The 15,208-nt window shown below is 36.8% G+C and overlaps 1 protein-coding gene across 1 annotated transcript in view; it reads right to left on the reverse strand.

The window, feature by feature from the left end:
- The window catches only part of Zdhhc2 (zinc finger, DHHC-type containing 2), a gene marked incomplete at its 5' end in the record, with an annotated part of 30,182 nt that overhangs the window by 2,901 nt on the left and 12,073 nt on the right, over nt 1-15,208 (reverse strand). Inside the window, 5 exon segments of the mRNA XM_005398338.2 lie at nt 1,277-1,389; nt 5,521-5,613; nt 5,959-6,085; nt 8,564-8,696; nt 11,099-11,219. Coding sequence (XP_005398395.2) covers nt 1,277-1,389; nt 5,521-5,613; nt 5,959-6,085; nt 8,564-8,696; nt 11,099-11,219 — 587 coding nt within the window.

Raw genomic sequence — 15,208 nt, forward strand, 5'->3', positions numbered from 1 at the left:
TTTTTTTTTTTTTTTTTTTGGTACTCGGAATCAAGTTCACAAACTCACACTTGCCAGGCAGGCACTGTGCTGGTGAGCTATATCACTGGCCCTGACTTCAAAGTCGTGTTTGTTCCTTGCTAATACACTACATTGACTAGAGTAATCAAAAGATGAAAATCAACAACAAAAAGAGAAATGTAATGGAGATATGAAGAAATGGCAGGCAGGCTAAGTTATGGTAATTATGCAATCACTTTACTTTGAAACAAGAAGTCTTGGAGTAAAACACCACAGCATACAATTATTATCCTGTCTTTTCAGCAGACATCTTTCAGCCTTCTATTATGGTTTAGATCTACAATGTCCCCCTAAAGTGTCATATATGCAGAGGTGAGGCTTTTGGAAAGTGATTTGATCATGGGGATGCATTACTTATCAGTGGATTAACTCAATGACATGTTCACAGCTGAAAGTGCTTGTAAGAGGTGGGGCTTAGTAGGAGGAAGTGGGTCACTAAGGTGTGACATGGAAGGATGTATTCTTGTCCCTGATTCCTTTTTTCTGTTTCCTGATCACCATGTAGTAAACAGATTCCCTCCTCTGTGGCCTTCTACCATACTGTTTCTGCCCTGGAGTCAGCCAGCCATGGACTGAGCCCTTTGAACTGTGTGCTAAAATAAACCTCTCTTCCTTTAAATTGCAGGTATCAGATATTTTGTTCCAGCAATAGGAAAGTGACCTACATTTTCTATCCGTGTTGGAAATATTTCTCCTTCTTCTTCTTCTATTTATTTATTTTTTTGAGACAGGGTCTTGCTATGTAGTTCAGACTGGCTTTGAACTCACTTTGTAGCCCAGGCTAGCCTCAAACTCGAAGTGATCCTCCTGCCTCAGCCTCCCAAGTGCTGGGATTATATGCATGCACCACCACATCTGGCTTCATTTTTATACTTTATATGCTTCTATCTTTTAAAAATATACATTGATAAAGATTTGGTTCTTTAAACTGGAAAAAACGTAGAACCATTTTTTAAAAAATGATTTTCTACTGCTCACAGAAGTTCTTTGAGAATAATTCTACATTTACAATGGGAGTATGACTCCAAAAAATATTCCCTAGATAATACATTGGAATTTTTCACCTTTTAAAAATAAAACATATCAGGTGCTGGGGATTTAGCTCAGCGGCAAAAGCGCCTGCTTGGCAAGCGCAAGGTCGTGAGTTTGGTTCCCGGTACCGGAGAAAAACCAAAAATAAAACATATCAAAGATAGTCAAAGAACCATACCCTTACCAGCTTTGCCTTTTCCTGGATTTGTGCTGCTGTCTGTCCAAGGCTGAGAATCAGTAAGAAGGTGGCTCTGGGACTCTCTCAATGGCTTTGCAGGAAATTGATGGTTTTCAGGACTGATAAATAATAATTATCATCACAAGTTACCTTTTAGTAGCACTGTTAGATATTTTTCAAAGTATGGAACTTAAACCACTTGTAATTATAGGTTATAAGATGATCATAAGATAATATAGAGATACCATAAGATAATATGGAGGCTATAAGAATAAAATATTAAATAACACTGACTCACAATGAGAAAAATATTCCATCTTCAGTCTCCTTAAAGTGACAATCTCTAGCTCTCAAAAATTTCCATTCCAAGTACAGAGAAGAGGCCTCAGCCTCAGACTTCAGCAAGTAAGGAAATTTAGCTATAACTTAATAACACTATTTTATCATCAATTTTATATTTTAAGTTATATTCTATTTATGGAAAATTATACTGGTTGCCAATTACAACAGTGATATAGAATTTTGTTTAAAGATGTTTAAATGTCAATTTAAAGAAATATATTAAACAACATTATTAATTTTGTAAATGATGTGGATATGAAGGAATATAGCAGTGCCACTCAGAGACATGTGTGAAGAAAGCTGGTCCAGTGTTTTCAAAGTGGTCTAAATGCTCTTGAACAAATAATTCTCTATCTGTTTGTATAAAACCAACAGAAATTTGGACATTATCTTGCAGGAATACTGCCAACATTTCACATCAATTCTTAGAAACCACATGTTTGATTTGGGGAATGAGTCTTGAAATAATGGTCTTTAAAACTGAAGTTTTAACATTTAGGTAGATCTGCCACATTGCAATATATTGCATGGTATGGAAAAGTATAAATAATGTAATATTTCACTGGGGAAAAATTGGCATAGAAACTAGTAGTGAAATTTTAGAACACTCTGAAATAGTAATTATAATAATATTCAAAAGAAAAAACTACTTAAGATCCTTTTAAAATAATTTTATGTATTTTAGTTCACATTATATTTTTAAGGTTATAAGGATAAGCTTTTGCTCCTTAATAATTACTTATATCTGGAAATTTAGAATGTTTTAATCTTCTACAGCTTTAACAGCTCCTTACTAAAATTTTGGAGGGGAATATTGAAAAAAGGAGCACGTCTCCACAAATCTGTGCCCATTCATGTAAAAAAAAAGCCCAGCAAAACCAGCAGGACAAAAATTAAAACTTTACTACTTATTATTTCTCAAGAGGAGGAAGAACAGGTCTAGAGTATTACCCACGTCTTGGCTTAGGGACTCCCTGCACGTTCACTCATGCAAACAGGACAACAAATGGCAAATATCCATTCTTTCAGCAGTATTTACTGAGACCTGATATACCAAACAACACTCTTTGTTCTCATGGAAACTTCATTGTAATTGAGGAAAAATAACAAATTAAATATATGAGTCAGATGACGAGAAGGACTGTAACAACAGGAAAAAAAAGACAGCGTAAGGAGAAGAAGAGGAGCCAGGTTACCGCTTTACACAGAGTTATCAAACCTTGCCTCTAGTGTGAAGTTACCCGTAGGCAGAAAGTGAAAGAAGGGAAGGAAGGGCTGTTCAGATATCTGGAGAAAGAACTTTTAGGAAGACGAATGACAACAGCAAGATACCTGGAAAAAGAACTGCTTGAGACAGGAAACCTGCAACTAAAAAGCCACTAAATACAAAGCATGTTTGCTGTACTTGAGAAACTGCAAGTTTGTGTGACTGAGGATTATAAATGACAAAAAAGTGAGAAGGAGTGAGGCATTTCAGGTCTGATCGGTCAGGGTCTTGCAAACTGTGGTAAGGACATTCTTCAGCCTTCCAAACTCTACCCATAAGATGGGAAACCCCTGGAGGGGCCTGAGCAGCAGAACAACATGATTATAGTTCTTCTTAGTGGAGAAAAACAGAGCTGGAAGAGCAATTAGGAAATTACTGAAATCACGTATGTGAGAAGTGATACTGGTGTAGATGAAGGAAGCACCACAGAGGGATAAGGAAGGTAAGCAGATAATAGATGTATTTTGAGGAGAGATCTAATCGGAATTACAGGTGTAATAAATATAGTAGAAGGAAACTGGGATAATACCACTGTTTCCGTTTCTCCCTGACCATCTGGGAGAATGCAGGTCACCAATATTGATACATGGACAAGTGGAGGTGAATCAGGTTTATGTGTATAAATGGCCAGGAATTGAATTCCAAGTTCTGCTTTGATCCTGTTCAGTTGGAGATGCTTTTTAAAACATGTTTTATTAGTAAGTTTGCAGTGCATAATAATTACGTTTGTTGTGGGGTGGTAATGCACATATCTTAATTCTTGTCCTCCCCTCCTTCTTCTCTCCCTCCATTTCTAGACCTCCTTCCCTTTTGCAAAAGATCTATGAAAATGACTTTTATATGTTTAGGTGGGTATGTAAGTAGACTGACAGAGATACACAACTCTGACAGCAGGACTAGCCATAGAAATTTTGTATAGGTCAAACAACAGAAATTATAGAACTCTGTAGAAGAAAGAGACTTCAGCTGTCAAAACCCAATCTCAATATTTAAAGGAAAGAGAACAGAAGATTAGAAAACTAGCTGACTTCTTTAAGATCACCTAGCAGGTAAAAGTGTCAGAACTAAGATTTTTCCAAAACTCCATGACAGTCCATGGTGAAAGAAGAGATACAATCTCTGAAATCCCTAAGATATTACACTCAAAAACCATTTAACAAGAGTAAGAAACATTATTGGAAACTACCAATAAATTTTATAAAAACTTGAAAACATCTTAAATAATTTATTAGAGCTGGATTTTTTTCTGCACTGAAGTATAATGAAATACATTAACAGTTCTCTTTGTGGAAATTTCAAGCCAAAATGCATACAGCATGACTCAGCAAAAGACCATGACGCCTTTGAACATCCCCATGAAATACCTCAGAACGGGCTCTTCACTGACTGGTACAGTCTTGCCTGTACCCAGCTGATTCAAGCAATGGAATGGTGAACAGGTTATATCTCTTTTGACAACTTAAAATGATTTTGGAATGGCTGCAGGAAAAATGCCTTGCAAAGGACTCTGTGCTCACTCCAGGCTCCAGAGCAAAAGAAGTACCATGATCAGTAAGAAACGTGTGGTGGGCAAGAGGAGGACTGGGATGGGTCCTGTGTATGAGATGTTGAAGCAACAAAGAAAATCTCTAGAATTTAATAAAGAACGATACTATGTTATGCTTTTCTTATTTACTTTCATTTAAAAATTAGAAGTGGGATGATACAACCAACTCTTTTGTAAAGATATGAAATCAGTGCTTAAACCATTGAAAATTCATATACAGCATTTTAAAAGTTTAAGCAATTTTGCCCCTTGCCAGTGAGTAGTAAGGTCAGAATTACATTTGGGTTCTTTCTGTTGCCATTTTAAAGCCTTGATAGAGTAGAATTTAAAAGAAAGCAAATCTGGGGCAAAAGTCTCTAGATGATGAATTTTCAGTATCTCTCTTTTGTCTTCGCACACAAAAAATGTCTCAGAGATGCTCATAACTTCTTCAAGAGTACAAAGGACACAGGGCACATTGTCAATAGAGTTGTCAAATTGGGTCCGGGCTCCATTCCATCTCCAAAGGCCTGATTCAAGAAGTTTTTCTGATCTTTTCAAAAATTACCAGAAAAACAAAAGGCATAGAGAGGTCAAGGAGGAATTTTACTGTGGCTGCTCACGGCAGCAATGGGGAGCTAATTTTGATTACTATTTTAAGTGCCACATGAAAAAATCATCATATATGTCAATCAACTAAAGTACATAGAGACGTCACTCCTGTTTACCCACCACCTAGACCAGTGGTGGCAAACCTATCGTATGCATGTTTCTTAAGACAAAAAATATTAATGCATGAGTTGTTTGTTTTCTAAACTAAAACCGCAGTATTCAGTATGCAGTGTTGGTCCTTTGTGATAAGGAGGTGGGCTTTGGGTTGCAGTTGGGGCGCTCATCCCTGTCCTACACTAGTAATAGATTTTGACTGTGACTGAAAGTCACAGTTTATCCCCTGCCCCATCACACTCTCTTCCTTCCCTCACTCATAGTGGAAACCACGGCAGTAAATTATACCCTGTTCTTACAGTTTTTTCCAAAGGAACATATAGCCAAAGGACACAAGAGGATAAAATGTCTTATTTGCAAATAAAACAACAAAAAAGGTCATGGGATTACTTTTTAGCTGTTGAATTCAGTCCTGCAGGAGTAGCTGGTTGTTCAGGATCCTGGTTGACAAGGCAAGTTGGAAAGGAGCAGCCATCACCCAGACTATAATTAAAATAAAAACAGTTGAACTGTGAAAAAGATAACAGAGTGAGTCTAAGAGTAGAAGGGAAAACATGCAGATCAGACACTGGCTTCAATACACAACTCAGGGTGACAATGAGTTCACTGATTTTCATGTGGGTGTAACAGGAAATCAAAGATATACTTTAAAAACAGAAGGTACAGTGCAGAATTGTAGACCCACAGGACAAGAGACTTCTCCTGAAACTGTCCTTTTTCTTGAAGTACTAAGTTAAGTACTTTTCACAAAACGCAGACGTGGCCATCTTTTCCAAAACCGCAGGACAAATTAAGTTTAAAACCTTAAAAAGTTTAACAGCAAAATACCTTGAAAAAATGGGTAGCAACCAATACTTCTTCTCATCACCAAAAACTTGTCGCATGTTTTTGCTGAAACCCAGGCTGAATCCGTTCTTATCAGTTCCGTGTCGAAATACTGGACTTCTGAATGCCTCTAAGAGGAAATGATAAAGCGATCACATGATAAAGCATGTATCTCCTAAGGATTACCCGTACTTAGAAATCTGTGCTGTGATACAAAATGATGAATGTTTAAAATTTTTACTACAGTAAAAGACACACTGTCATTAACATCCTGCAAAATACTCTGCCTAGCTTTGCAGGAATTCCATCATGCGGGCCACTTTCTGAAGCAGTTCTGGGAGTCCTCTTTTGGGAGTGTCTTCAGTTCCACTGTCATGACTGCCTCAATGCCCTGAATTGATTCAAAGCATTTATCATTTGTTGTTTTCGATTTTGGAGAAGAGCCGTAAGTTCCACGGTGCAGATTCAGTGAGTCAAATGTGTAAGAATATGCCATGTTTTTACGAGCCTGCCTGTCCACTGGGAAATCCACTGGAATGTTAGCTGGCACCAGCATTCACTAGATTTTTTACCACGCCTTATGAAGACACTCAAAAGTGGACTTCCGGAACTGTTTCAGCAATAGCAAGAATTATGGGATAACTGTGTTTGAAATAAGGAGGAGTATTTTGAAGGGGATTAATGGCAATGTGTCTTTTAATGTAACAGCTTTTTAAAATTTACACTCATACCATATGTTTTGATTAACCCTTGTGTAAGATCATGTTATCTGTGGATAGGGATGCTTTTACTTCTTTGTTTTGGGTGCCTTTATGTCTTCTTCTTGTCCAATTAGACTTGTTAGAACTTGCAGTACAATCCTGAACAGCAGCAAAGGAGGGCATCCATGTGTTCCTGATGCTAGGGGAACGCTTTCAGGTTTTTGATATTGAGCATGATGTTACCTGCAGCTTTTTCCCAATGCTATTTATGAGGCTGAGGAGGTTCCCTTCTGCTCTTACTTTGCTCTATGTGTTTTCTCACGTAGGAAAGGGTGTTTGCTTTTGTTAAACACTTGTTTCTGCGTCTGGATGATCATGTGTTTTTTCCTTCATTCTATTAATGCATTATATTATCACTGATTGATTTTTACACATCAAACCACTTGTAGTCCTAGGATAAATCCACTTAATCACAGGGTACAATCCTGTATTCAGATGGTTCGGCGTGCTAGTGTTCTTGTGAAGGACTGCTGCCTCTATATTCACAAGGGGTATCGGTCCATGGTTTTCTCGTAAGCTCTCCAGCTTTTGTGTCAAGATAATACTGTCTCACAGAATGAATTAGGAAGTAATGAGTTGTTTTTAATTTTTGGCCAAGTTTGAGAAGAGTTGGGGTTAATGATTTAAATATTTTGTAGAATTGAAAAGTGAAACTATCATGTCCTGAGCCTTCCTTTGCTGTGAGGTTTTTGATTACTAATTGAAGCTCTTTACTTGTTACAAATCTGTTGGGATTTTCTACTTTTTCTTCAGTCAGTCTGGTAGTTTGTTTCTAGCGACTTGTCCATTTCATTTAGTCTACCTAATTTTTGGATTAAGTGGTACCTCCCTTCATGAATGCTTTTGTTTGCAAACAATTTGCTTCACAAACAGAAGCATTTGGCAGTATTTTGTTTCTGTTTGCAAACTCTACACCGAGTGACAAACACGACCGCAGCCATCTTTCCCACACAAATGCAGATGTGGCCATCTTTTCCAAAATCACAGGGCAAATTAAGTTTGTGAACCACAGTGCCAAGGTACAACAGTTCACAGTACTCTCTTAAAATGCTTTTATTACTGTAAAGTCACTAGTAATGTCCCCATTGTAATTGCTGACTTTTGTGATGCGACTTTACATATTTTTTTCTAGCTAAGCTTTGTCAAATTTCCTGATACCTTAAAAGAAGCAATTATTCATTTCATTGATTGTCTATAATTTTTTACTCTTTATTTCTATTATCTCTTATCATTATTATTTCCTCCCTTTGGCTGGCTTTGAGTTTACTTTGGTCGTATTTTTCTGGTTGCAAATTATTGATTGAGATGCTTCTTCTTTCTTTCACATGGGCATTTACAGGTGCACAATTCCTTCTAGAACCACCTCTGCTGCTGCTTATCACTGTAGGGCTTTTGAAGATATCGTTTTCTCTACATAAAAGGTTCTGGCTATTTCCATGGCTGACATCTGAGGCTAAGTTCTTTTGGCTGAGGTGAGCTCTTCTCTGGCAACAGGTACCTTTTATCATCCCCGCCCTTTTATTCACACTTCAGCATTCTGTTTCACTAGCAGTGCTCTGCATTTCACACTGTTATGTCTTTTTACACTAATTTTTGTGCACCTCAACAGACCATTTTGCCCTTGCTTACCACTGTACATACATAATGCTTTGCACACAATGATGACCAATAAATACATAGAATGTGGGAATTTACATGTGTCTAAGTGACACTCCACAATAAAATGCAGGTCATCACCATGATTTTTACCACTTCAGGACAGGCTAATATTTAATCATACGGCAACTGTCACTGAATACCTGTGTACATATCTGAGGTTCCGTCAACTATAATAATTGGATACTCACCTAATGTAGATTTATTTTTGCTGACTAGCCAACAATGATAGCCAAACAGAGAAGACAAGCTGACAGAAAACATAGCTGCAGCAAAGAATAGAAACATGATATGGAACTTGGCTTGAGTATCAGGTAGGCCATTCTATAAAGAAAGGAAGAAAATAAAATGCTTTGTCAAAGGGATAAGTATTCTCCTACTTTTATAAGTAAATTAGTAAGGTTATTTTTTGGCTAAAATTTTTTCATAAATTTAGATATGGAAATGACACAGAGTTTCATGTTATAACAGTATATACATATTTCATTATATTAAATGTGTACTGGGATATGAATATATAACTGAAAAGGATTCAAAATTTGGGATATTATATTTTACATAATAAAATATAGAAAAATTATATTTGATTAGTGTAAAATGTAACAGTAGGAGACAAGCTAAAAGGAGCTATAAAATGTAGTTTTAAATTTACCGCTTGGACATGTTTTGTTAACATAAGATTCACAAATGTTTAGTTCATTATAATTCCAAAACATGAAAGTTGATTGGTCTAATTTAATTGCTATTCTCACTGATGTGGGGGGGATCATTTTAAAACAGGGTCTTGCGAGGCAGTTCAGGTTGGCCTTGAGCTCACTTTGTAGCCCAGGCTGGTTTTGAATTCACAACAATCCTCCTGCCTCAGCCTCCTGAGTGCTGGGATTATAGGTGTGAGCCACCACGCCTGGTTTCACTAATATTTTATATTACTGCAAACAACAGCATCAACGAAAAGAATACATACAGCAACACATCCATAATAATACTTTGAACTCTTAAACGACAGTATCAAGGAAAAGACCTGATATTACTGTAGTGAGTAACACTACTTTAAAGTAAACTTTATAATATCCATGGGCCAAGCAGGCTACTTCCAAGCAAATATGAACCTTACTGTTGGTCCAGGGAGACCTGGATTGCAGGACTTAGAACTATGGACACTTAGTGAAGCCTCAGACCTGCCAGGAAGAGGCCACACCTGGCAGAAAATCATGGTGTTTCAATTCCCTGTAGTCCCTGACAGATTGACCCAGGACACAAGATCTCACTGGTAGCTTTCAGCAGTAGGTATGCACAATGGAAACGCTGGTCATTCCTTCCCAAATATATTTATGGTTTGGAATGAAAACCACCCACAGGAATGAGGAGCAGTAAAACAATATTCTCCATACATTCGCTAAGGATCACCATTCAAGCTGGAAACTGGCAGTATCTGTGAACCCTCGGCACATAGCCATTCACTCGTGTATTCCTACAGGTTAGCAGTGTAACCGGTGCAAAGTAAACATGTGACAGCTCTTTGCTATCAAATTTGACTCGAACCTTACACAAGTAATCTAGCAATTCAGTCTTACCCTACTAAAGGATAATTTAATGAAAATGAGAAAGCAATAGTGGCAAAGGACAAATGGCTTTTTAACCAGCATTCGGTGTTTGCAAGGACGATCACGGGTTATTTAAAATACTCTATTTTAGGGGCTGGGGATTTAGCTCAGCGGCAAAAGCACCTGCCTGGCAAGCGCAAGGTCGTGAGTTCGGTTCCCGGTACCGGAGAAAAACCAAAAAAAAAAAACAAAAACAAATAAAATACTCTATTTTAATACTGCTTTGCCTTTACCTAAAAATACAGTGCAGAAAACATTTGAGTATTTAAAGCCTAATAAAGAAATATCTAATAAAAATTCAGGACATTATAGATATTAACAGGTTTTAAAGTAACCTTACACATGAAAACACTTTTTTTAAACACTGAAAAAAATCTGTGTATATAGTCAATTCTCATTCTGCAGTGGTTACGTTCTGTAAGTTTGCCATGAACACTGACTTTGTGAATACTGAACCACTGTTTCTAGGGAAAATACAGACAGGGTTAGGTCCTGGAAGTGTCGGGTCACACCTTGATCAACTGGTCAATTCATAATCCTGTTTTAATACGGCTTTTTGCACAAGGGTGCCTGACTTAATGTACGGTAGTGATCAACATGGAACTCGTGGCCAGGCACTATAACTGATATCGGAATGAAGCTTATGTATCACACGCATTTCCTCCATCAGACACATCAGTCTTGTTTAGAAGCACTAGAGACCATGATGTCTGAAGACAATTTTCAACAACAAAATGAACAAAGAGCACAAAAAGAAAAAACAAGGCACCAAAGAGAGCGAAGAGCACACTTTTTACAGTATGACAGCTAAAACAAGAAGGTGCAGCACTCCCTTGTTTTGCCTCAATCTGGAAAGCACACCTGAAGCGCTCGGTTATTTTGCCTGTCAGCACATGTCTTCAGGCCATCATCAGCTCTGTGATTACATTTCTGTATTGATCTGGAGGCTACTGGTAAGTTTTCAAGATGGTGAATAGACAAACACAAAATCTGCAACTACTGAGGGCTGATTACATAAATTAGCGTGGTTTTATAAAGTCAGTGTCTGAAATAATTCACTGATGAAAATCTGTAGTATATATTTTTGTGTACTTAACAAAAGGCACTAAAGTAATGACTTACTGTCCAGAATTTGATAAAATACTGTAAATCTGTGGCAGCAATAAAAAGGCAGTACAGCAGCGAATAGGCCAAGAAAAGGAGGAAGAATTTATAATTTGAAAATCCAACACAATTGTTCACCCTGCCAACAAAACAGAAACAGTCTTAATGAGTTATACATCCTGAGCCTAGGTATAAATATGCGCAAACTTAACACAGAGTTTGATTTTGTTTTGTTTTAAATATACTGGCATTTCTAAAAGGACGTCATAAAAGTTACGCATGCAAATAAAAAATACATTTCCCTGAGGAGTAATTTCCATGTTTAGATGGTGAATAAATGGAACTTAGTATTGCGTTAATCAGCCATAACTAATGTAACTACATTTCATGTCCAATTATAAAAGTAAGCAGATGCCTAAAAGTACAGAGCTTGCGAGATAGCTAATAGAGTCAGGTAGATTAGAGGAATTCACTAAATCCTTCCTCTATGTTATCCTTGGGCTCAATTTCCAACTATCATTAAGTTCAAATATATTAAGTTTCTCCAAAGTCAAGGAACCACCTCCACATACTTCTTGCATCTCATTACTGCAGACTGTCAAAGCATATTAAATGGGAGGCTTAAGAAAAGAAACAGGACTGGAAGCCAGACAGACAAGAGTTATAATGCACATTTGACACTAGATAATTCTGTGGTTGCAGACACTAGATAATTATGTGGCCCCAAGGAAGAGAAATAACCTCTTAGAATTTCATTTTCCTTACCTGCAAAATAAACACTGAGATGGTTTCTGAAATCCAGTCCTAGTCTATGACACCAATTTATAAATTCTAATTCTAAAATCATTATATGGTGGGTAAGGGACGGTGGAATTTCAACTATCATATCCATTAATAAAAACATAACAACAACTCATTTTATGGTCACTCTCAAAATTTTTTCCTCTTCACAAAGACAAGGGCACTACTAGCTGACTTGCATGCATGTGATGGGATACCACTGTGGAATTGGCTGATACGGTCACTGACTGAATTAGCACATTGTTAACTGATATAATGAAGCTACTGCATATAATATACATGTACTGTTTCTTCTCCTCAAACGTCCTTTTACCTAGTGTTGGTAAAACAATCTCTCTGGACTTTGGTAATAAAAAAAATTTCTATGTTTTTAAAATAAAACCGTGTTTGTATGGAAAAAAAAAGTTTATATTTTCTGCCTCAAAAATTACAAAGGACACAGCCTTAAATTTAGTAATTTTTGGACTTGAAGGTCTTGTTTATGGGAAAAGAATTCATAAAGATGCCAAAAACCGTGGGTGTACACTGTATGAAAACAGCTGTATTAGCAGCTCTGGCAGTTCCAGGGAGAACACAAAGCAACTGCTGAGATTGCTTTTTATAGCACTGGGATGAAATAATGGCAAGAAGTATTGGAAATAGTATGAGCTAGTCAAACTGTAATTTATCTCAGAAGGACATAGGACACCGTCTTCAATTATCTGTGTAGTTTCAAGAAGACAGAATGGGTAGACGAAGGTGCTGTAAGACTGTACAATTAAGTGTAAATGGAGACTTGTGCACTGGGAAATATGGAAAAGGATAGTGCAGAGTACTTCTGTTTCTATAAAAATGTAAGAAGCAGATTTTATTTTACATGATGATGGGGGCAATTTGCCTTGTCAGGGTAGGACACATAGGAGAAAGTCAATAAATAAAAATCAAATATTTTAGTTTTACGTGTGTGTAGAAAGAGTTTTGATATGTGTACTGCTAAAGGAAATGGAGTAGTATTACTTGTTTTGAGCAATGCCTTATACTCTTCGTAATAGGCAGTTTTTAGTTAGACTTTTAATGGTCCATTGCTTTGTCGATTGGACAAAGAAGAAAATTCACCCTGAATATGAGCTTCCTCCGTCTGGCAAAGGAATGACTTTGTATCAAGAAACAAGACACATTCAAGGTAAAAGTCCTTCTCATGTTGCTTTCAGGATAGAGCACAGCTGTTGGCTTTGTTTCAGGCCAAATGCTTTCTGAGCCTAAACTAGAAAAACAACATAATATACTGGGGAAAGTGTGCCTTTTCAAAGCCAAAAACTGGCGAAGTGATTTTGAACCCACTGTTCAGCTTTTCCGAGACGTCCCTCTTCTCTAAAATAGGACAAAGCATTTCCATTTCTGTGCTTTTTATTTTTGTAAGGATGATAGATGTTTGCTCTCTAGAATACAGTAGGTACTCAATAAATTAAAGCAAAGATCATTTGCTTTTATATGTGCTACTTCATTTTGGCAAGCACGTGAAAGTATTATTGATATAATTAATTAAAAATTAAAAGTTTTTAGTAAGAAAGAAACACTTCTACAGCAGAAAGCCCAATGAAGCGAATACTACAGAAATACTTCAAAGTAACAAGTATAAGATTAGTCCCCTGAATCCTGATGTATAATTTTAACCGACCAAAGCCCATACACTGAGATCACTGAAAACACAGAAACACTCTTTAACCAAATATTTCAAAAGCTCAAAGTTGACATGGACTAAAGTTCACAGCCATATATAAAATGGCTGCCTCACGGGAATGTCTTAAAGTCCTTTAATAAAGTACGTCCACGTAACAGCTGTAAAAATACTTTTTACGTGTTAATGTGGAAACAATTCAGGATATACTAAATGAAAGAGGCAAAACATAAACCATATTCAGTCTCAGTGTAACCATTTGTGTTTAAAAAGAGAAAGGACAGACACACACACACACACACACACACACACACGCACACGCACACGCACTTAGACCTGAGGAGTGCCCGTGACAAGAGCAGCCCTGGTTCTCTGTAAGCGGAGAATAAAAGGGGAATGTGAGCTAGAAAAACATGTTGAGATTTAGAATTTAGAGCCACAAGTATGCATTAGGTGTAAACCTGTGGCTGCCCTCCTGGGCACAGGACTCCGGGCCTCATGCATGCTAAGCATATAGTGTACTGCCTCAGAGCTACACCTCTAGCCCTATACATTTTTTAACTTAAAATTTCAATTTGAATTGTTTTAAAAAGTAGCTGGTTCATTCAGCTGGTTGTTACCAGCTGAATATTAGGCCGCTGGCATAACATGGCTACTGTTTCCTGCAGGAAGTGGCCAGAGGTGAGAGTGGCGGGGGTGGGGTTTCAGCATGGGAAATGATGGTGCAGTAAGCAGTCGGCACCTAGGAAAGAGATCTTTCTTTAAGAATATCATTCTCACAGGAGTTGACGACTCTTAACACTTTAAAGGCAGAGATCTAGGAGAAGGAAAAGAAGAGGTATACAGGAGAGAAATCCAGAATACTGTAAACTCTGCATTCTCTTACCCCTCCTGCTGAGGGACCTTATCTCCAATACAAATTTCCAACTATGTCCAATGGAGATTTGTGGAGATGCATAGCTTTCCTGTAGTACTAGCACTGACTAGAAGACAATATTTCTAGAATAAGTATGATTAATGTTCAAAACCAGCGTGGCTGGCCACCTTAGCAGGGCTGAGAGAAGAATTGTGTACACTGAGATGAAAAATTATAGGGAAAAGCAGGCAAATCCACCTGCATTAATGAGATCACTCAGACAGTCTTCTATTAAATTGCCTAATCTGATTTAGAAGTATCTGAAAACAAGGAAGTCTAAGTGGAAAGTCAAGTTTATATCTGTGTATTTATATATTTGCTATTTTATTCCTGAAAGTGTTGTCATTTCATTTAAAATAAATTGTTAAACATTTTTAGTTAATTTCTTTATTTATCAGAAACATCTACTGAAATGTTACTATGTATTATGTATACATATACTATATATTATTATATTATATATACTATATAATACATATACTGTATATCACATGTATTATGTATACATATACTATATATTATGTTACTATGTATAATTAATGTATTAATCTTTGTTTATACTTCCAGAAAATATTTTAGTATCAGTGTTTATGTATATGCATAAAAGTAAAACCCTTTTCTTTGAACAAATATGCAAAATTAACTTTTATATTGTTAACTTGCTGGCTGGTTCTTTTGAGTTAATTGAATAAAAATTAAACTAAAGCTAAAAGCACTTCCTGTATCAACTAAAGGCATTTATAAATATAGAAAT

Source organism: Chinchilla lanigera, unplaced genomic scaffold (assembly GCF_000276665.1).
Source record: "Chinchilla lanigera isolate Chin_1 unplaced genomic scaffold, ChiLan1.0 scaffold00062, whole genome shotgun sequence".
NCBI lineage: Eukaryota > Metazoa > Chordata > Mammalia > Rodentia > Chinchillidae > Chinchilla > Chinchilla lanigera.